At 45.0% G+C, this 23,447-nt stretch overlaps 1 protein-coding gene across 8 annotated transcripts in view; it reads right to left on the minus strand.

The window, feature by feature from the left end:
- The window catches only part of RUSC2 (RUN and SH3 domain containing 2), a 63,307-nt gene that overhangs the window by 7,122 nt on the left and 32,738 nt on the right, over nucleotides 1–23,447 (minus strand). For 3 of the 8 annotated variants that reach the window (XM_069576187.1, XM_069576190.1, XM_069576186.1), the window contains exon 2: nucleotides 4,151–6,247. The exons of 2 other annotated variants lie outside the window; for them this stretch is intronic. In XM_069576187.1, the coding sequence (XP_069432288.1) occupies nucleotides 4,151–6,179 (2,029 nt within the window). In that variant the 5' untranslated portion in view covers nucleotides 6,180–6,247. Of the gene's footprint in view, nucleotides 1–4,150; nucleotides 6,248–14,180; nucleotides 14,639–23,447 lie in introns of those variants that run through there. 3 more of the 8 variants (XM_069576191.1, XM_069576189.1, XM_069576194.1) reach the window with 2 other exon arrangements.

A 23,447-nucleotide genomic window follows, 5' to 3' on the forward strand; every position in this document is an offset into this window, starting at 1 on the left:
CACCGCACAGAGGCAAAGTCTTTGCGTATGGGCTGTGCTTCTAATTAAACACCGCGCACTGTCAACACCCGAATAAACACAAGGTGGCGCTATAACCACCCAATCACCTGAAACCCTGGGTGTGGCTCACTGGCACCCTGGGTTCAACAGCTCTGAAGCAGGAATTAGTATCCATTGTTAAAAGACCTGGGTATTGGAAATTTAGAGATTAAGTCGTTTGCCCAAGGTCACACAACTAGGAAGTGACACAGCTAGAATTCTGCCTAAGTCAGAGTTTGGCTTTGGGACTAATGTTCTCTCTGCCACATCGCACCACACAGGAAATGGTATCAGGCTGGGTTTTCCTGCTCCTTGTCTTTCCACATTTATTTACTTCGGCGAGTCTTAAGGGGATGGGGACCACAACCCCATAAGGCAGGTGTTTCAGAACCACTCTCAGGAGACATTTTCAGACTATACTCTCCTGCCAGTCGCAGTCAGGGCTTAGCGAACAGCCCTTGTCAATCTCCCTTGCTCACTATGCTCCAGTCATACCTTCTTCGGTCCTTAAACATGTCAAGTTCATTAACATCTTGGGGTCTTGTGTTCCTTCTGCCTGAAATCAGCTAGGCATCAACTCAAGCACCACCTTCTCCTCAAGACCTTCTCTGATTGCCCCAGTACCTCGGGCAAGTCATGCTCTCAACACCCTGTTGTATTTCCTTTTCAGCCATTTCTCACTGTCAGAAATTATCTTATTTGTTTATTGTCCATTACTCCCTATTAGGGTTCTGGAAAAGCAGGGATTTTTAAATTGTTCCCTGCTATATCTCCAGTGCCTAGAATAGACCTTGGTATAAGGTAGGTACTGAATAAAAGACATGAATGAATCCTCACTGTCACCCTTGGTTCAGTATGGTCTCGCTGCATCCAAATCTTACACGGACCAGCTCACTTCCTAGAACACCAGTTCTATTTCCTGTGGCTCTGCAGCCCATAGAACAAAGTCTAATCTCAGGCAAGTTGGTGGCCACACCTGTGGCAAATGCGCTACCCTCCCCATTGACACGGCTCTTCCCACCACCCCTTTCCCATTGCTTTTCTGGCTGGGAATGCCTTCATCCTCTCCACTTATTTAAATATCAAATTTCAAGCCTGAGCTGACCCTGGCTGTCAGATTAGGCCCTCCCAACCTCAGCCTTACTGTACATGCTATACGGAGTACGTTTGAATTAGACTATCTATTCCTACTCTTTTAAAAATCCTCCCTGCTGAGTTCTCAGGGTAGGTTTGAGGCAGAGGAGGAAGACTGGGGAAGGGGGAGGGGTGACTCCAGTGGGGAGCGGGTGTTATTTCTACCCTCTGGGAGTACAGGGGACAAGGTTTCTCCTGTTCTTTGAGACAGCCCTTAGAAACACTGGAGATAGAGATCGAATTCACTCAAGTCCATGTTGCAGGCAACAGAGCCCCAGTCCCTCAGTGCCCTCTTAAAATGGAGCGCCCAGAAGCCCAGGTGGGCCCTAAGGTTCACAGGAGCGGAGGGGACTATCAACTCCTCCCTTCTGGAGTCTACAAATGAATCCAGCCATTTTAACTTTTTAGAATACCTTCCTAACTGCTGACTCATTCTGAGTTTGCAATCAATTATTAATAAATATCCCAAATCAAGAAGAGCACTTACATATCAAAGTTCATATTGGTCCTTGAAAGAACAAAACGTTTTTTTCCAGACTAGACAAAATCCTTTCAAAATCTAGATTCTGCTGCTCAGAATCTCAAAGAGATCTCACTTCTTTTGTCATTCATGAATTCATCATTTTTTTATTGAAAACAAAAAAGTTGTGCAGAACAAAAAGAAAAGCCCTATGATAGGTCACTGGAGATTTATGGAACAAAAGTCTTATATTATTATGAAAAGTCTTATCTGATAGCAAAAACACTTTTAAAGCCTCTCCTCCCATATCTGATCAGGACTGACCTTGTCCTCAGAGTGCCAGCCAAGTACTGTCTGGGCCCAGATATACCCAGCAGGCACTGCAGTCTGAGAAGAGGGTGGGTTCAGAAGACTCTGGCTAATCCCTGCCATTTCTGAGCCCCCTCTGCCCTAGAGACCTTCTTGCATTTCTGGGGCAGTTCCTCCATGTGTGTTTAGGAGCCTGAAGTCATCTGATATACTGCCATCTCCCAAACAGCACGTATAACACCATTTATGGGTTTTAACCCCTTTGAGTGGAGAAGGCAATGGCACCCCACTCCAGTACTCTTGCCTGGAAAATCCCATGGATGGAGGAGCCTGGTGGGCTGCCGTCCATGGGGTCGCAGAGTCGGACACGACTGAGCGACTTCACTTTCACGTTTCACTTTCATGCATTGGAGAAGGAAATGGCAACCCACTCGTGTTCTTGCCTGGAGAATCCCAGGGACGGGGGAGCCTGGTGGGCTGCTGTCTCTGGGGTCGCACAGAGTCGGACACGACTGAAGCAACTTAGCAGCAGCAGCAGCAGCAGCAACCCCTTTGAGAAGCCAAAGGACCAACCTAAGGCTGAAAGTGAAAGTGTCAGTCACTCAGTCTGTCGGACTCTTTAGGCTCTTCTGTCCATGGAATTCTCCAGGCAAGAATACTGGAGTGGGTTGCCATTTCCTTCTCCAGGGTGTCATCCTGACCCAGGGATGGAACCCAGGTCCCCTGTATTGCAGGCGGATTCTTTACTGCCTGAGCCACCAGGGAAGCCCTACGGCCACAGGCAGCAAATTCCCCCGTAATCGATCTCTCCTCTGCTTTATCGCCCCTTTCCTTCCAAACCCTCTGAGCTCTGCCTTCTGCCCTCATCACTCCCAAATGCTGCTTTGGGGATTTTCAGCCTTCATCCTAGTGATTTGTTTTCAGAACTCATTTGTTGAATCTCTTTTTGAAACTTTCTCCTTCTTTGGTTCCTATGACTTCACTCTCTCTTGGTTTCTCCTCTATTTTCTTGGCTGATTTTTCTCAGTTTCCGTTGAGGACTGCTCTGCTCACCCTTCAATCACTGTATCCCCAGGGCTCTGTCCCTTGTTCCCTTTATAACTCTACACATTCTCCCTGGATGTTCTCACCCAGTCATAGCTTCAACTACTATTTTTATTCCAATGACTCTGATCATGGTGGTCTCCTGACCTAGCGCATTTCTAATCTACCTTCCATTCAAACAACCTGTGATCTTTCTAAAATGCAAATCAAAACAAGCCCGTTACAAACCAAAAAATGCAATTTCCCTAATTAAAATCCTTTAATGGTTCCATCCATGTTCTACAATGGCTATAGTAAATTATTTGCAGTTTCTGGAAAGCATCAAGATACTCTGTGCCTTTGCGGTTTTGTACAGACTATTGTACGAGCCTACAATGTTCTTTTTACAAGTCTCCACAAAGCCTACTCCTCTAACATTTTTCTAGACTGTGCTTAAATGTACACTGTGTTAGCTCTCCTTCTCTGACATTCTGCTCTGTTTAGGTGCTCCTCTCAAAGGCCAGTGCCGTACAACTGCCACCTCTACAGTTTAATTGTGCTTCCTATTCTGTTTCCATCCTTCATCAGAATTCCTCGAGGACAGATATTGTCCCTCTCGTCTATCGCCAGCACCCACTCAACACAGAGCCTTTATAAAATAATCACTTAAGCGAAATGAAATAAACAGGGAAGAGCTGGCCTGGGAGGCTCAAAGGTTAAGTGTCAGGTCTCAGGTTCTTTGAAGAGTGGCTACAATCACTGACCACAGAATGAACTTACTGACACCCAGTGTGGTTTGTCTATTTGACATTTCTCTTAAACACAGCAAATTCCTTGATGTCCAAAATGGAGCTCAGGCCTTATTGCTTTCCCAGTAAATCTGTGTTTGCAGTCTCTACCCATGTATCATCATCTTTCCAGTCACCTGGGCTTAGAATCACAATCTTCTGAGTACCTGCTATCCCAATACATCGATCTCTCAGTTGCTGATTTCATCTCCTTGGTGTATGCTTGATTCCCTATCCTCCATCCCCTATTATAACTGGAGGACATGCTCTGGACTGGAAAGATGATGGGTCTGGGCTGAGAAACCTCTAGTGGTAGAGGTGGGGTGGTTGGCAGGACCTATTACTGATAGGAGGCCATGCATACAACCTGCTACTCTCCAGCCACTAGGCTTCTTACCGTCAGCTTTAGCTCTTGCGTCCCTCTGGGTATGGCTGTTGGCTGGGCTCCCTGGGAGAACAGGCCCTGGATCCATCAGCTGGGCCAGGGGCCCCTGCCCAGCAGCTCTGAGGCCAGCAGGTGGCATCTCACTGGACTGGGGGCCCTGACAGACCTGGGTAGACCAGGGCTCTGGGCCAACCAGGTCCATGCCTGGCCCCAAGGGCATGGGTGGGAGGCTATGGCTACAGTGAGTGCCCTCATCTGGGGGGCCCACCCTGTCTTGCTGGGCTTCTTGGATGAGTGAAAACTCCTGAGAGGAGTCCCCAGTGCTTGCTCGCAGTGGAGGGGAGCCAGAGCCTGCAGCTTTCTTCCGGCCCTTGGCAAGTTCGGCAAAGGAGGTGACCCGCCGAGGTGGGGAACCAGGCCCAGTAATGGCAGTGGGGCCCTCACTGAGGCGCACTGGGCAACTCAACATGCGTTCCAGAGAGCCCAAGCGGACAGGAGGGCTGCGCTCTAGGCTGCGGTCGTAGCTTCGAGAGCGCTGACGTCCAGTGCTGAGGTTGGGGGGTGAAGTGTTGGTGTACACTTGCCCCTCAATCACAGTGCGGCCCATGGGAGCCTCCGCTTCTGCTTCAGAGCCCACTGCTTCTTGTTCCTCTGGCTGGACTTCTGGCTTCTGGAACAAGTAATACTCAGAGGGCTGGCTGGGGCCAGGGTCTGGGCCAGGGCCAGGGGCAGGACTGATCTTGGTGTGTTCCTCCGAGCAGCTGGTGACAGAAGAGCCAGCTGGGCTTGGGGAGGACTGGGAGGACAGGTCACAGGTGACAAGTTTATAGTAATTCTGTGTGGCCACAACAAGACGGGCCTGGCTCTGGAAGCAGGCTGTGAGGTCAGCCACAGCTGGGCAGGGCTCACAGTGTGGGCGGTAGGAGTTGCAGTTGGCATCAAGCTCAGGAGATGAGGCATGAGGACAACCATAGCCACCTTCCCTTCCTCCGCTGTCAGGGTGGTGGGACTCACAAGACATCTTCGACTCAGCTGGGGAGGGCTGCAGGTCCAGGTAGAAGGCGCCAGGGTCCGAGTGGCTGTAGAAGGAAGAGTCGCTGCAGGACTGCGGGGCAGAGTTGAGGTTGGCACGGGAGTTGCCGTGCATTTTGTTGTAGAGGGTGCTGAAGGTGACCAGCACGCCGTCTGAGCTGTTGCAGGAGGAGTCGCTCACATATCCCATGGACTGGTCAGCCGCCTCGGACTGACTGGAGGTGCTACTGCAGCGGCAGTGCTGGGTGCCTGAGCCTGAGCATCTGGGGTTCCTTGGGGATTCATCGGAACTGAGCTTCCATTCCTGGTCGAAGGAGAAGCCAGAGGTGTCACTGGCTCCACCCCCACTGCCACTCCCGCCGGGCCCCCCACACTCATCCAGCTCCATGGTCTCAGCTTCCGGCTCTGGCCGGCAGCAGCGGCCAGTGCTGCCGTGCGGGGCATCCAAGACGGTCACTGGCTCCTGTTCTTGCCCTTCCACCACTCCGGCTCGACTACGCGCTGCCCCCCATGGCCTGCCCACTCTGGGGCCAGGCGGTGGCAGCTGGAAAGAGGAGAGATGGAAGGTGGGCTGGCCAGCCCCGTGCAGGTGGAAGGACTGCTGGGTGGCACTGTCACTGATGCTATCCTCATATAGGTCACCAAGTCCTGGCTCGGCCACGCCTGCCTGCAGCAAGAAGGGGTTGTGTCGTTTAGGGGCCCCGGGGCCTCTTCCATCCCGACCCCTGCTCTTGGCACTATCAGCAGACCGTGTAGAGCCCCCTGGAGCAGACTGCAGGCTGCTGTACAGCAGAGAGTCGGCTTGTCCGAGGTCCTGATCAGGCTGGGTGATGCCCAGCTCCGGTGGGCAGAAGGGGTTGGGTCTTGTGCTCCCGCTACCTCCACCTCCCCCTCCACAGCACTGCCTGTCTGGGACTTGGCAGTGCACCAGGGGGATGTGGTGGACGATGAGGGTCTCTCCAGTCAGCTTTGGGGGACTATCCATTCTGGAAAGTTCGAACAAGGGCATCAACAGCACCAGACACTGCCCCTGGAGCCCAGTGGGGCAGAACACATTTCATCAGGAGACCTTGGTACCTGGAAAGAGAGGGAAAGAAAGGGAACCTAATGTCACCTCCCCGAAGTCAGGGACATGCCCCTACCCATGTCATTTGCAGATGGCGAAGAGCCCAAGAGGAAGAAAGATTAGGTCAACATGGAGCTGGACGACTCAGCCCAATGGGGTACACGGCCTCACCACACAGGGCCAGCTCTCGAGTGCCCCCTTCTCTGTAAGTTCACCATGCATCCACTCCAACAAAAGGCCAGGCCCCTGTTAATGCCATCTCTGAAGGTCTGGGGAATCTCAGGGACAGCCCTTTCTCCTCTTTCTTAGCAGTAAACAACGACCAGTCCTGAGTCCAAAAAAACTATGAATGATGACATAACTAAGAAAAAACCACCTAAGATGCCTGAGAGGGTGCTAGGCAAAGGAGCCACGGAATTGTCTTACACACAGCTACAACATACACACTTCCAGATGAGGGGACATCACCAATAATACGTCAGGTATGCACAGCAATAAGCTATAATTTTGCAAGAAAGGTAATTTTTAATGTACTATATCACTTGGTCCCTGTGTCATCTTGGACCCCTTTCCCCTCCTGAGCCCCAGAATACCTGTCCCACTCTGACTGGCTGTGGGCAAGGATCCTCACTCTTCCTACTACTGTATTAGAGCTTCCTGAATAGCGACTGAGTTAGGCAGCAGACTTCTAGTATGGCTGATGCCATCCTCTTCCTTCCCAGTGTGAGGTCTGTTTTTATAGTTTTTGTATTACTCCAGCACCACATCAGGTAAGGCCTGGCAAACACGAGGCATAATATATTCTTAATATTTAGCTAGCTCAGGGAACAGATCTTCTAAAGTGCCCCAGTTCTGTCTAGTTTTAGCTAGAACTTTCCCTATGAGGGTCCCCTAAAAAGTCTTCTCTTCCTGGTTTCACCTCGGATAGGCTAAGGTCAAGTTCTCTACACGGAGCCCATTCTGAGCTTCTCCGGTCTCTTGGCTGGACCATGGCAGAATGGCCCCCCTCAAGTTCTAGTCTCCGGTGCCCTCAAGGTCAGGTCCTCAAAGCCTTCATTTGCTCAGACTTCTCATACATAATTTCTTCTAATTCATTCATTTCTCTTCTTTCCCTTATCATCCCTGTCATTTTCCTCTACCTACAGTGAGTCCAAATCCCTCATTGCCTAAGTTCTTCATCATTTAGCTGAACCTTTATACCACCAATTTTTTTTAAAAGTGTAACTCATTTAGATCACAGGATCAGAGCTCTTCACACGGAGTACAGTAAAGAGCCAGACAAGCCACACATGTTTAAGGATACAGACAGGCAACACATAAAAGGAAAAAATTCAAATGGCTAATAAATATATGTGTGAGGGACACTATTAAAATATGTTATTTGTGTTAAGTTAAATTACATTAAAATTAAAAAGCAAGTATTTACCATCTTTCTTCTTCCTTTCCTTTCTGAGAGGAAGGCTCCTCTGTTGGACTTCCAAGCCTTTGTGTGTTGACTAGGGTAAGGAGTAGACAGGCAGAAGGGCAGAAACCAGAGAGGCTAAATGAGCCACAAGACAAAGAGTCACAGAAGAAAATATGGGAGTAAATTCATTATCTTCGGTTAGGGTTAGTATTGGATGACTTCTTAGATAAGATACCAAAAGAACAAGTGAGAAAAGAGAACCTAGATAAGGTAGATTTAATAAAAATAAAAAACCTTTGCGTCTCCAAAGGACATGATCAAAAAAGTGAAAAGGCAAGTCACAGAATGAGAGAAAATATTTGCAAACTGTGTATCTGACAAGAGACTTAGAACCACAATATATAAACAATATACAACTCAACAATAAAAACTATGTAACCCAATTAAAAATTGGGCAAATAACTTGTATAGATATTTCTCCAAAGAATACACACAAATGATTAATAAGCACACGAAAAGAGGTTCCACATCATTAGTCATTAGAGAAATAAAAATCACAACAAGATACTACTTCACTTTCACTAAAAGACAATAACAAATGCTGGCGAGGATGTGGAGAAATTGCAACCCACAAACATTGCTTAAGACATTGTAAAATGGGACAGTCACTTTGGAAAAACAGCCTGGTAGTTCGTCAAAATGTTAAGCATAGAGTTATCATATGACCTAGAAGTTCTACTCCTGGGTATATACCCAAGAGAAATGAAAACATATGTTCACGCAAAAGCCTGTATACAAATATTCACAGTAGCACCAATCACAGTAGCCAAAGAAGTGGGAACAATCCAGATGTTCATCAAGTGATGAACAGATATACCATGGCATAGATACTGGAATATTATTTGGCAATAAAAGGAGTGAAGTACTGATATATGATACAGTATGTCTGAACTGCAAAAAGGTAAGTGAAAACAGCCAGTCATAAAAGGATTCTTTGCATGATGTTACATGATTCCTTTCACATGAAATGTCCAGAATAGGCAAATCCACAGAAACAAAATGTAGATTAGTGGTTGCCAGGGACTGAGAGAGTGGAAAATGGGGAGTGACGGCTAGTGAGGGTGGGGGTTCCTTCTGGGAGTGAGGAAAATGTTCTGAAATCAGTCAGTGGTGATGGTTACCTGAGTCTGTGAATAAAACCCAAACTCCAAAGTTTTATGGAAAGTGAATTATATCTCAATTTTATAAAAGGGTGAGTTTTAGGGTATGTGAATTATATTTTAATAAAGCTGTTATTTTAAAAAATTTAAACAGGAAAAAAGATTAAGGTTTACAGAAAGATTGAAGGAGAGGGAAGGAAGGGAACCAGTATTAGCAGTGGAAAGGAATGCGTATTTGCACCGATGAGAACAAGAGAGGAAGAGCTACCTTGAAGTATTGGGATTTTTGTAGAGAGGGATAAAGAGGATTTTTAGGAAATTTTGCTATGAGGTACATGAGATAATTTCCCCTTCACTCTTTCCCATCTCTCTTTTCCTTTGCCAGGAAAACTTAGGGCTCAAATATTGGGTTGGCCAAAAAGTTTGCTAGGGTTTTTCATATGACATTATGGGAAAACCTGAATGAACTTTTTTGCCAACCCAATATATTAATATAAGCCACAAGGATAACAAAAAGTTAGGAACACCCTAAAATTCCAATAATAATCAATTTGAAAAGTAGAGAACATAGTATCATTAAAACAATGTTGTGTTAATTTCCCTATTAGTGACTTGAGAAAATATTCACAAAAGATTAAGTAAAAATAGCAGATTACAAACAATATGTACAGATGACACCATTATTGTGAATAAGTATATGTCTGTATCTGTCTTCAGGCTGCTATAACAAAATACATCAGACCAGATGGCTTATAAACAGCAAAATGTATTTCTCATAGCTCTGAAAGCTGGGAAGTCCAAGATTAAGATCAAGGTGCCAGCATGGCTGCATTCTGGTGAAAGCCCACTTCTTGGTTCATACGGGGCACCTTCTACACAGATTGTAAAGGACAAGGGATCTTTCTGTTTTATAAAAGCACTAATCTCATTTAGGAGGGCTCTACTCTCAAGACCTAATGTGGAGTTGGTGGAGGAGAGACACAGACATTCAAACCAGAGCAATATGTACGGAAGAAAACTTGAGAGCATACACAGTACCAAAAGCCAAGGATGCTCAGATCCCTTAGACAAAATGGTGCCGTATTTGCATATAACCTACAACTGTCCTCCAGTTTACCTTAAATCATCTTCAGATTACTTATAATACCTAATGTGAATGCTACTTATATAGTTGCCAGAACATGGCAAATTCAAGTACGGCTTTTTGGAACTTTCTGGAATGCTTTTTTCTTGAATATTTTTGATTCCCAGTTGGTTGAATCTATGCATGCACAACCTGTGGACTTGACAACAAAATGTTAACAATGCTTATTGCTGTTGGGTGATTCTGGATTATTTTAAATTTTATTCTTTTTGTTTCATCTGTATTTTCTAAAAATAAGTGTGTGTTATGTACACAATTTGAACAGTTTTTAAAGCGCTTTTTTCCTTTAAGCACTACAGATACTGTTGGTCAGGGCTAGGGGAGGGGACATCCCCCTAACTAGAGTACTAGGCTGTCCCAGGGTCCGGGCCATAATTTGAGGCCTAGACTAAATGGGGCACAGAGAACTTTCTTGTACACACAGCAGTAATGTTAGGAGTACCTATGGGCTATGGCCATCACTTGCTCTTCAATGAATACCACGCCCATCCCCTTTTAATTTTTTTGGCTGCACTATGGCTGGTGGGATCTTAGCTCCCTGACCAGGGATGGAACCTGCACCCTCAGCAGTGAAAGTGCAAAGTCCTAACCATTGGACCACCAGGGAATTCCATCCCCCACCCCCACCATTCCTCTTTCAAAGCACCATTTTCAAATATATACACAGAAGAATGTGTTTGACCCATAAAACCACTGACTGGGTGTCATATATGCATTCAAATAAAGAAACATAGCAACTCACAGAGCCTGGAAAGCTGACTCTCTCTGAATCATGGATAAAGCACAAATGGGTGTGGAGGGCAATGGAGAACCTCAGGCAGGAGGGCACTGACAGTTTATTATGTTATATTTACGTATCGGTCCCCAGACTAGAGTGCAGTTCCTTGAGGTCAGAAACTGGGATATAGTCAACCCCTGGTCCCTAGAACCCATGCACAGTGCTTGGAACACAGTAGGCACGGTAGGTTAGTTACTGACTCCTGTTCTACCCATTTTAAAAATTGACTTGCTTGTCTTTTTATTATTGAGTTGTAGCAGTTTTTAAATTTATTCTAGATATGAGTCCTTTGTCAAATACACATCTTGAGAATATTTTCTTAAGTGGCTTCTTCTCAAATGTGGCTTGCCTATTTGTTTTCTTAATGGTATTTTTAATTAATTGGTTTTTAATTTTATGAAGTTCCATTTATTTGTTTTTTTTTCTCTATAGTTAAAGCTTTCTGTGTTCTAAGAAATCTTTGCCTATCCCAAGAAATTTTCCTGTTTTTTTTTTTTTTAAATAAATGTTGTATAGTTTTCACTTTTATATTAAGGTTGTGCTGCATTCTATTTTAAGTGTAAAGCTCTTTCACTGGCTGACTCCATTTTATTTTACATTTTTGTATCTCAGAGAAAGTCTTGCTCTTTCCTGATCTCCACATGACCAGGGGAGATCTTGGCAATAGTTTCTCCACAGATAACTCTAGTTCAGCCAACTAAGGTAAAGTTCTACAGGCATCTCACAAGTCTCAGTACTCATGCTTTGGCCCCATACTTTCACAGTTTTTACAAAGCAGTTTTTATGTATATCAAAAGCTTCCCTGGTGGTTCACACGGTAAAGTGTCTGCCTGCAATGTGGGAGACCTGGGTCTGATCCTTGGGTTGGGAGGATCCCTTGGAGAAGGAAATGGCAACCCACTCCAGTACTCTTGCCTGGAAAATTCCCTGGACTGAGGAGCCTGGTAGGCTCATGTCCATGGAGTTTCAAAGAGTAGGACATGACTGAGCAACTTCACTTTTTATGTATATCATCTCATTGATCCTGACAATACACTAGAGCAGGTTGATTACTTCATTTTTTTAAAAAATAAGGAAATCAACACCTAGAAAAAAGAAATGACTTGCCCAAGAACTCTCAGGAGATAAATGACAGAATTAAGACAGGAGTCAGCAATCCTAACTTTTGACCTTTTTTCTCCATCAGTTAGGAATGTAATGAGAGTATATGGTATATATGACTTGATTTCAATTACTACAGAACACATTTACTAAGAGCATTTCTCTTAGACTTCTCCCCTGAGAGTGTCATGCTCTGTAAGAAGACCAGTTTAATACCGTGGCCCATGAGCTCTAAGAAAGGTGAAGAGAAAACAGTGAGATGGGAGAGTGCATCCCAGTCTCTTTCTGTAACCTGGTGAAATGGAGAGACATGAGAGATGGAGGTGGGGGAATAGAGAACCCAGAAGAAAGTGGAAGAAGCACTCAGCTTAGGTGGACAGAGAAGTGGTGGGCTTACTCAACAACGTCACAAGGTCTAGAATCCCTTAAATTAGGGAAAGCTTTCCACAAGAGCCCTCTTCTTGGTTCTCATTACAAACAGGTCTCTCTTGGCCAGTCATCATAATGCTATTTATTAGTGATTGTTTACTGAGCATTTACACTCAAGGTGATTGACATACAGCATCTCTAATTCTACTATAATCCTTTAAAATAGATATAATCATCCCCACTTTACAGAGGAGAAAACTGAAGCTTAGTAAGTGTAAACAGTTTGCCATAATTATATGGCTGAGATGGACGCAAACCCAGGTCTGCTCAATTCTTAATACTTTCCACTACAACTGCCTCTCAGAAAATGATCAGGGTCACACCCTCTTCCTAAAGTCCCTGCATTTACCCTGCTACCAACGCAGACACGTCCTACTTTTTCCTGGATAGGCTCACACTCCAGCTTCTACTTGAAAGTGAAAGTGTTAGTGGCTCAGTCGTGTCTCACTCTGCAACCACATGGACTGTAGCCTGCCAGGCTTCTCTGTCCATGGAATTCTCCAGGCAAGAATACTGGAGTGGGTTGCCATTTCCTTCTCCAGGGGGTCTTCCTGACCCAGGGATCTAACCCAGGTCTCCTGCATTGCAGCTAGACTCTTTACCATCTGAGCCACCGGGACGCACAGTTTCCATTTACAGTTTGTATTTACCCACTTTACTAGTCTCTGAACCCAGAGTCCCTTTCATATTAATGCCCCAGGCTCTAATAACACTCTTTAATCCTACCTCCTGCTCCAGTTTCCAGCTCACATCTCCCTGTCCCACTCACAGTCCTCAATGCCCTTTTCCCTTGCACCATAGTTCACATTCCTAGATGCTTCCTGGGAACTAACACATTCCCACAATTTCCCAATGTATTGCCCTACCCAATCACATTTTGCACATGGAACTACTGACTCCTAATAGTGTATGTTTTTGAATCCTCCACCCAGGTGATCAATGGAGAGGGAAATTTCAAGAATTCTTTCTATCTTCTCAGCAATAGAATTCTAGGTAATTCTGGGCAGGAAGAAGTTTTAAACTCCAGAGAAAGGTCTCCCTTGTCTTTGGCCATCAGCATCTTTCTGCCAGTCATAGAGCCCCTTCCCTCGTTTTTGGCCTCCTGAAGGAAGAGGGGAAGATAGTGATACTCATTGTTATTCTCCAGCAATCTGACCTTGACTTGAGGTCTGATGGGGAGCCTCAGTAGGACTGCTAAGCCTTTTCCTGTCCAGGTTCTCTCTTGAACAGGACTGAAGGGGGGAGAGCAGGAGGGTGGATTTGGGTGTATCAACTTATCCTTAGGTCTGTTCCTGTTAGGAATTTAAGCCTGTATAAGAAGGCCAGTGATAACAGGCCAGGTGTCCTAGGCATTATATCCTCTCTCTCGCTATAATGTGGAGCCTCCTGATCAACATTCTTTCTTACTCCATCCTCATCTGTAGTCTTGTGGCTTCTGCAGCACCAGAAGACGTGGTATGTGTGTCTGTGTGCATGTATGTATGTGCATGGAGGGACAAGATGGGCTCGATGCTTCCCTTCCCAGTGCCTGCTCATGAAGGCTGAGTGGATCCCTGCAGGTCTCCATCATGAACTTACAGGAGCTGTACGGGTGTCTCTTCCCATTAAGCCTTTGTGTCTAGCTCTGACTCTCTCCCTCCTGACCCACACTATAGCAGCTTCATTAGAAATGCTCAGAAAGGGAGAAGGGGATCTTCTCGACAAAATAGCATCAGCCCCAGCCTCTGTTCTTCCCACCTCTGCACCACAGCCCAAAAGTATGCATGGATGAGCTTGTCTAACGTTTGCTCTCCTGCTCGCTGGCTCGGTCGCTCTCTCTCCCTCTCGGAAAGACAAAGCCAATCCTCAGAAGCCAGGGCCCAAATGTGCTGATCAGTTATTCTAGCGTCCCTGTCCTGCCCCTCCCCCCAGCTCCTCTGAGCCATACCTCTGTAAGGTGCCTTAGCTGAATCCCGAGATTTCTGTTCCGCGGCACTCCGACCAAGCTCTATCTTGACAGTTGGAGCTGAGGCACTGTTCCACAGGCCCGCACAGGGGCAAGTGGGCTGATTTCCTAAGATCTGATTTCTGCTAATACAATGGCATCGTTGCTAATGCAGGGAGGCTGCGCAATCCCAGCCCAGTATCCTTGCCGCTGCCGCTGGTGCTGCGGTGACGTTGCTGCTCCGGGAAGGGGGGAAGGGAAGGGAACAGGCATGCCCACAGTGCAGCCGCTCAGCCTCCCTCCCTGTCAGTCCCTGAGGGCCCTTTAGCCTGGGGAAGGGGGAGGGTAGAGAAGGGAGTCAGCCTCAGAGGGCAGGCAGTGCTGCAAGGCGAGAACTCTCCCAGCGGCAAAGAGAAGCCTAGTGAGCTGGGCCCGGCTCCACTCCCATTCCTAGGAGTCTCAGGGAAAAGGTCTGGGAGGAGACTGGGAGCTTCCTTCCTTCCTCAGGCCCCTCCTTTTAGATCTCAGCCAGAAAACCTCTCCCTCCTCTTTTCACCCACTCTGAATGACTCCTTGTTTTCCAGCCTTTTCCTTTCACTGGGATTCCAGACTAGCCTCAGGGTGGAGCAGCCAGCCGGGGAGGGGGGTTCCTGCAGGCCCCGAGGGAGGCTGTGGGCACCAGTCATCATTCCACCAGCAGTAACACCAAGTTCCTAGACTTGACACTAGGCTATCTAGGGTGTGCCTCTTCAGAGAAATGGGATCTGAATCAGGAAAAAAAAAAAAGAGAGAGAGAGACTGGGCCATTGGTAGGCTTCTATACAACGAGTGGTAGTGAACCTTAGGGTCAAGTTGTCTGCAGGCCCCTTCCTGCCACAGGGTCCAGTTCAGCTCCCTGGATCTTCAGAAGGTCTGCTGGTGTGGTTGGAGCAGAATCCTTCCCCCTCTCACCTGCATCAGTTTTTGGTTAGTGCTGAGCAGGGACCAGCCAGGCCTGCGGGGAGGTGGTATCCATTTGGTCAGGCCAGGGAGAAGGAAGTCTATTTTCTTGGAGAAAGAAAGGCTAAGAGAAAGGAGTGGTTTCCCCCAGGCCAGAGAGAGACCTCAATTCCATCTGAAGCCCTACAGAGCCCTCCACCGCTTCCCTACTCCACCCTTGTCAGCTTCTGGGCCAGTTCTGTGGGAATCAGGAAACAGTGGAGAAGCCACAGCCGGAGCCAGGCACCCTATGAGCAGCAGCGTGTCTCTGGCCAGTTCGTGCCAGGGCCGCCCACGGGCATCCCCGAACAGGGACAGTCTCAAGCTGGGCTTGGCCCTCAAGCACTAGCCGTCACAGGGCTCCTTCCAATATGGACCACTATCTGGACTCCACAGCCAAGCCCTTGGATTTTCAGGCCCTAAAAAGAAGGCTTAGGTCTACTGGCCAAGACCACGTCAGCACCACTCAGGATCCAGAAGAGATGTCCTTTCTTGCCCTTTATTGTTGCTTCTATTCCCTATGAGGGGAATCAAGTGCCCACTGATGTTATGCTGAGATGAGCTGAGTTAGAGAGAAGTGGCTAAAGACCCCCCCAAACCTATCTCCAACCTTGACCTGTTTGAGGGGCCATGGCCCCATGATCCTACAAAGCAGAAAAAAGGAGAGAGGGAGGCTGCTGTTCATAAAACTAGCCATGAGTGGTCCCCTCTGGGATGTTGGAAGGTATCATCACTCTGCTTCCCTCTCCCCGAGCTGGAACAGACCTCAAAGGAGGCTGGATAAGCAGCCGTAGACAGGGGCAAAGTCAATCTCAACCAGTGCTTAGAGCTGCAGTTAGAGCTCTGGACCCAGGGTCTTTGTCCCTGAAATTTCTGTGAGGCTAAGCTGTGCACTGGAAAGCTACTTACTCTGGAAGTGTTTCCAGTTGCCTACAGCAGGTAGCTTAACTTACTTCACCACATCACAGACTATATCATCACCTACTTTCCACCAACTACTGCCAAAGATCTATAGGGCTTTGATGAGAAGATCAATTTTTTTTTCTGACTAGAAACGAACCACAATGCCTCCTAACTAGTCTTCTCACCTGCAATTTACTTCCTACTTAGTACTGCCAGATTTATTACCCTGAAGTCTTATCTTTATTCAGCATTCACTCCTGCCGCTTTTAGTGGTATCCAATTCCTAGAGAATCAAGTTCAAACTCCTCACTCTGGCTTTCAAGTTCCCTCCATCTTGTCTGTCTACTGACTTTCTATCCAACCTTACTTTCCATCCTCCATTCATGTAGTCCTTCAAACCTGTTTCATAAGCTCTTTCCACTCAGCTGTCTTTATTCAGATTCTCCTGCCTGTTACATTTGACTCAACCTACAAGGAATTATCCAGAACCTACAAGGCCCAGATCAACTCCTGCATCACGTCTTCACTGATCACCCTGAAGCCAGAAGTGATCTTTGTCTACTGAACTGTGGTTGCAGATTGTTGATTTTACAGACAAGAGAAAAATCCCACAAAAGCCAGGGGGTCAATACGGGCTGCCAATTTCTTATACTGCCAAGTAAGATCATTAAAACAATAACAACAACAACAAAAACCCTTATGTTAATTATTTTCATCATTTCATCAAAAAAACATAGTCATTATTTTTCTCATTTCATCGTATACTGATGCAAACTTCATTGGAAACTAATATCAGTTCATGAGAGGTTTTAATCAAGTAAATCACTTGTTACTTGACATGATTATGCTCCTTTTTTGCATATCCGCTTTAAAGGCTCTTTTAGATAGCAAAGTCCAAGATATACTCCTCTTTGTATTCCCAATATCCAGAGTTTAAGATAGTATCATTTTTTATTTTGTGTTTCCCGTAATACTAGCAGTGTTTACATTGTAGAAGGTGGTGAGTCAAAGTCTTGTTGAATTAGAGTAGTCCAAAAAGAATGAGAGTGTAAATGAAAGTAAGTGGTGGGCAGATCTGACTCAAAAGGCTGACAGAGAAGACCCCTGCTGTTCATAAGGGGGGGTGGGGAAGGTCTATTAAAAGAAAGCTTAGCAAAAAAGGAATAACCCTTCATAATCTTTCTTGAGTTACATAATGCATTCTTAGACATGATACCACAAGTACAAATGACAAAGGAAAAGATAGATAAGTTGGACTTCATAAAAGTTTAAAATTTTTGTGCTTTAAAGAACACAATCAAGATAGTGAAAAGAAAAAAAAAGGGGGGGAGACAACTCAAAGAATGGAAGAAAACATTTGCAAATCGTATATCTGATAAGGGACTTCTATCCAGAATACATAAAGTACTTTTATAACTCAACAAGAGATATATAACCCAATTTAAACATGGGCAAAGGATCTGAGCAGACATTTCTCTAAAGGAGACAAACAGTCAATAAGCACAAGAAGAGATACCGAATATCAGCAGTTATTAGGGAAGTGCAAATCAAAAGTAAAATGAGATACCACTTCTTCCTACTAGAAAGGATAAATAAAAAAGACAGACAATAACAAATGATGATGATGTGGAGAAATTAGAACCCTCATATGCTGCTGGGAGGATTGTACCATAGATAGTTCAATCACTTTGGAAACCAGTCTGGTAGTTTCTCAAAACATTAAACACAGAATTACCATATGACCCAGAAATTCTACTCCTAGATATATACCCTAAAGGAATGAAAACATATCTATCTTCACACAACAGCTTATATATGAATGTTCCTAGCAGCATTATTTCAGAGAAGGCAACAGCAACCCACTCCAGTACTCTTGCCTGGAAAATCCCATGGATGGAGGAGCCTGGTAGGCTGCAGTCCATGGGGTCGCGAAGTCAGACACGACTGAGCAACTTCACTTTCACTTTTCACTTTCATGCATTGGAGAAGGAAATGGCAACCCACGCCAGTGTTCTTGCCTGGAGAATCCCAGGGACGGGGGACCCTGGTGGGCTGCCATCTATGGGGTCGCACAGAGTCGGACACAACTGAAGTGACTTAGCAGCAGCAGTAGCAGCAGCATTATTTATAATAGCCAAAAAGTAGGAACAACCCAATATCCATTAACAGATGAATGGATTAAATTAAATGTGGTAAATTCATAAAATGTAATATTATTTGGTAATAAAAAGTAATGAAGCAGTGAAACATGCTACAGTGTAGATGAACCTTGAAAACATGCTAAGTGGAAGATGCCAGACACTAAAGGCCATGTATTGTTTGACTTCATTTCACCAGGGAAGCCCTTTTCATATGAAACGCCCAGACTAGGCAAATCTATGGAGATGAACAGTAGATTACTGGAGTGGCTTCCAGGGACTTGGGGAAAGGGAAAACGGCAAGTGATTGTTATCGGGTATGGGATTTTTAGGGGGGATGATGCAAAGTTCTAAAATCAGGTTACGGTGGTGGGTTGCCATGCCTTCCTCCAGGGGATCTTCCCAGTCCAGGGACTGGACTCAGGCAGATTCTTTACCATCTGAGCCACCAGGGAAGCAATTGAATAGTATACTTTAAATGATGAAACAGATATCCGTTATGTCTCAACAAAGCTGTTAAAAAAAGAAGCTGCAGCAGTGAACAATGCTGTTTAGCACCACAGAGGCAGAAGTCTTTACAGGCTCAGTAACTGGGTGGGCGTAGGGGTGACAGGAACTCAGGTGCACTAGAAAATAGAGGGTATCACTGCCATGTCAACCCAAGGATCTCAGACAATTCCCTCTTCCATCTGTTTTTTTTTTTTCAATACCAAAATTCTTAGAAGGATGGACTATGTTATCTTTCTCCTTAATTATTTCTTAAACAATCAGAAGTCTGTCTTCTTTTTATTAATAGCTGAACTATCTAAAAGCAGTTCTAACTTTTAAGCTCATAATATTTAAATTGCCTGACACTTATCCACCCTCTCCTATTGAAACCCTCTTTTTCCTTTGGCTTCCTAGTTTTTCTTCGTAGATCATTCTTTCTTCATTGTTTAATACCACAATACCTGACCTATATTTAAATATAGATTCACAGCTGGGCTCAGACCTGAAATCTTTTCAACCTGAGAAGTGTTTAGCCCTTCCCAGTATTCTATTGATTTCCAAATCTTCATTCTTCCTGAATTTCCAGAATCAAATCTCCAATAGCCCATTAGGTACTTCTTACGCCCTCAAATGGAGGGACTTCCCCTAGTGATCTAATGGTTAAGACTGTGAGCTTCCATGGCAAGGGGCGTGGGTTAGATTTTTGGTTGGGGAACTTAGATCTTCCACTCAGCGTGGTGTGGCCCCCCAAACAAAAACCAACAACCAATCAAAACAAACAAACAAACAACAAATTGATTTTTCTATTTCAAATCAGCTTTCTTTAAACTACCATTATACAAAATTGAGCTATTTCAAATCCTAAAAGATGATCCTAAGTTCTGCACTCAATATGTCAGCAAATTTGGAAATCTCAGCAGTGGCCATAGGACCAGAAAAGGTCAATTTTCATTCCAATCCCAAAGAAAGGCAATGTCAAAGAATGTTGAAACTACCGCATAATTGCACTCATCTCACATGCTAGCAAAGTAATGCTCAAAATTCTCCAAGCCAGGCTTCAACAGTATGTGAACTGTGAACTTTCAGATATTCAAGATGGATTTAGAAAAGGAAGAGGAACCAGAGATCAAACTGCCAATATCCGCTGGATGATTGAAAAAGCAAGAGAAGACCAGAAAAACATATACTTCTGCTTTATTGATTATGCCAAAGTTTTTGACTGTGTAGATCACAACAAACTGTGGAAAATTCTTCAAGAGATGGGAATACCAGACCACCTTATCTGCCTCCTGAGAAATCTGTATGCAGGTCAAGAAGCAACAGTTAGAACTGGACATGGAACAACAGACTGGTTCCAAATCGGGAAAGGAGTACATCAAGGTTGTATACTGTCACCCTGCTTATTTTATTTATATGCAGAGTACATCATGAGAAACGCTGGACTGGATGAAGCACAAGCTGGAATCAAGATGGCCAGGAGAAATACCAATATCCTCAGATATGCAGATGACACCACCCATATGGCAGAAAGCGAAGAAGAACTAAAGAGGCTCTTGATGAAAGTGAAAGAGAAGAGTGAAAAAGCCGACTTAAAACTCAACATTCAGAAAACTAAGATCATGGCATCCGGTCCCACCACTTCATGGCAAATAGATGGGGAAACAATGGAAACAGTGACAGACTATTTTTGGGGGCTCCAAAATCACTGCAGATGGTGACTGCAGCCATAAAATTAAAAGACGCTTGCTCCTTGGAAAAAAAGCTATGATCAACATAGACAGCATATTTAAAAGCAGAGACATTACTTTGTCCACAAAGGCCCATCTAGTCAAAGCTATGGTTTTTCCAGTAGTCATGCATGGATGTGAGAGTTGGACTATAAACAAAGCTGAGCACTGAAAAATTGATGCTTTTGAACTGTGGTGTTGGAGAAGACTCTTGAGAGTCCCTTGGACTGCAAGGAGATCCAACCAGTCAATCCTAAAGGAAATCAGTCCTGAATGTTTATCGGAAAGAATGATGCTGAAGCTGAGACTGCAATACTTTGGATACCTGATGTGAAGGACTAACTCCTTGGAAAAGACCCTGATGCTGGGAAAGACTGAAGGCAGGAGAAGGGGGCAACAGAGGATGAGATGGTTGGATGGCATCACTGACTCAATGGACACGAGTTTGAGCAAACTCTGGGAGATAGTGAAGGACAGGGAAGCATGCTGCAGTCCATGGGGTTGCAGTGTCAAACACGACTAAATGACTGAACAAGCCTGTAGCCTGCCAGGCTCCTCCGTCCATGGGATTTCCCAGGTAAGAATACTGGGGGGGATACCATTTCCTTCTCCAGGGGATCTTCCTCACCCAAGGGTTGAACCTGCATTTCCTACTTGGCAAGCAGATTCTTTACCACTGAGCCACTCGGGAAGCCAACATGCTAAGCACGTACATTGTCTCATTTTATACATATAACCACTCTCTAAGATAAGTATTATTATCTCTATTTTATGGATGAGAAATCTGAGGCTCAAGAATATTAAATGATCTTTCTAAGGTAACCTGGTCAGTTTGAGCAAACTCTCGGAGATGCTGAAGGATAGGGAAGCCTGGCGTGCTGTAGTCCATGGGCACGACTTAGCAATTGGACAACAACAACAAAAGGTAACTCGGTCAGTAATGTCTGATCTGGCCAGACACAGAACCGTCTGACTCCAAAGTCAGTGTTCTTCACTGCTTGTTACACTGACTTTTGAGTTCCCGTCACTACTTCTATCATCCGAGTTCAGATCTGCAGGCACCCCTCCTCTGAATTATCATACAGTCTTCTAATCAGTTTTCTTGCTTTCATTCTGGCTCTTTCCTCCCAGCTATCCTATATACTGACACAAGACTAATTTCCCCAAAGTACTGCCTCAATATTGGTACCCTCACCTTACTACTAAAAAGTTGTTAGTGGCTCCCCACTGCCTACAGGATAATCCAAATTCCTTAATGTGGTATTCAAAATTCCTTCCCACTTATCCAACCATGTTCCATCAGATGACAAATTTATTCTGAATTTTGGCTCACTCCACTGGGAAGATATCTGGAATGCTCTATTTTCCTTGCCTTTGTTTCTTTTTAAAGGATCCAGCTCAAATTCTACCATGTCTGGAAGCTTTTCTTTATCATGAAAGTCTTTATTCTGAACTTTTTCAATATCAACTGTCTGCACAACTCATTTGGTACCAAGTCTTGGCCATTTTATTTTGTTATTTATCTCTTGATGACAGCACACGTTTGAAGAGTGGGATTGTCTTATGTCTTGATAAGTAATTCTGAGCCTAGAGTCTTGGCACTCAGTAAGGCACCACTGATGTTTGCTTGGTAAAGCTACTGAATGGCAAGCCCAGTGGGCTAGCTGGACTCAAGTCAGCTTTCAGAAGGTTAGCTTAGCCTGAGAATAGCTTTTTTTTTTAACTTTTAAAGTCGTTTCTTTTATTCATTTATTTATTTTTAAATTTTCATTGGAGTATAGTTGCTTTACAATGTTGTGTTAGTTTCTGCTGTACAGCAAAGTGAATTAGTTATATGTATATATGTATCCCCTCTCTTTTAGAGTTCCTTCCCATTTAGGTCACCACAGAGCATTAAGTAGAGTTCCCTGTGCTATACAGTAGGTTTTCATTAGTTTATCTATTCTATACATGTGTATATATGTTGATCCCAGTCTCCCAATTCATCCCACCTCCCCTTCCCCCTCTTAGTGTCCATATGTTTGCTCTCTGCATCTGTGTCTCCATCTCTACCTTGTAAACAGGTTATCCGCACCATTTTTCTAGATCCCACATATATTAGTTAATCTACAATATTTGTTTTTCTGACTTACTTCACTCTGTATGACAGTCTCCTGCTTGCTTGCTTGCTTGCTTGCTTGCTTGCTAATTCGCGTCAGTCATGTCTGACTCCGTGCAACCCCATAGACGGCAGCCCAACAGGCTCCTCTGTCCCTGGGATTCTCCAGGCAAAAATACTAGAGTGGGTTGTCATTTCCTTCTCCAATGAATGAAAGTGAAAAGTGAAAGTGAAGTCGCTCAGTCGTGTCAGACTCTCAGCGACCCCATGGACTATATAGCCTACCAGGCTCCTCCATCCATGGAATTCTCCAGGCAAGAGCACTGGAGTGGGGTGCCATTGCCTTCTCTGATGACAGTCTCTAGCTCCATCCATGTCTCTGCAAATGGCACAATTTCATTCCTTTTTTATGGCGGAGTAATACTCCATTATATATACGTACCACATCTGCCTTATCCATTCCTCTGCTGATGGATGTTTAGGCTGTTCCCAGGTCCTGGCTATTACATGTATCTTTCAGAATTATGGTTTTCTCCAGGGCTATGCCCAGGAGTGGGGTTGCTGGGTCATATGGTAGTCCTATTTTTAGTTTTTTAAGGAACTTTCAAACTGTTCTCCATAGTGTCTGTATCAATACACATTCCCATCGACAGTGTAAGAGGGTTCCCTTTTCTGCACACCCTCACTGACATTTCTTGTTTGTAAGAGAATAGCATATTTGATTGATAAGAGGCAAGGAAGGAAGGAAGATGAAAACCAAAAAGTTAAGCCTTAGCAAAGTGCTTAGTAAATAAATCTTCAAGGCCAAGATCTCTCTTAACCCCTCATTTCTTTCCATTTTCATACCAAGGATGGAAAGGATGACTGAGCAGCCATGTCTTCAGTCAGTACTTCACTACCGTTTATTTCCACAGTCATGATCCTAAGTGAGAGCCTA

Source organism: Ovis canadensis, chromosome 2, assembly GCF_042477335.2.
Source record: "Ovis canadensis isolate MfBH-ARS-UI-01 breed Bighorn chromosome 2, ARS-UI_OviCan_v2, whole genome shotgun sequence".
In the NCBI taxonomy this organism is placed as follows: domain Eukaryota; kingdom Metazoa; phylum Chordata; class Mammalia; order Artiodactyla; family Bovidae; genus Ovis; species Ovis canadensis.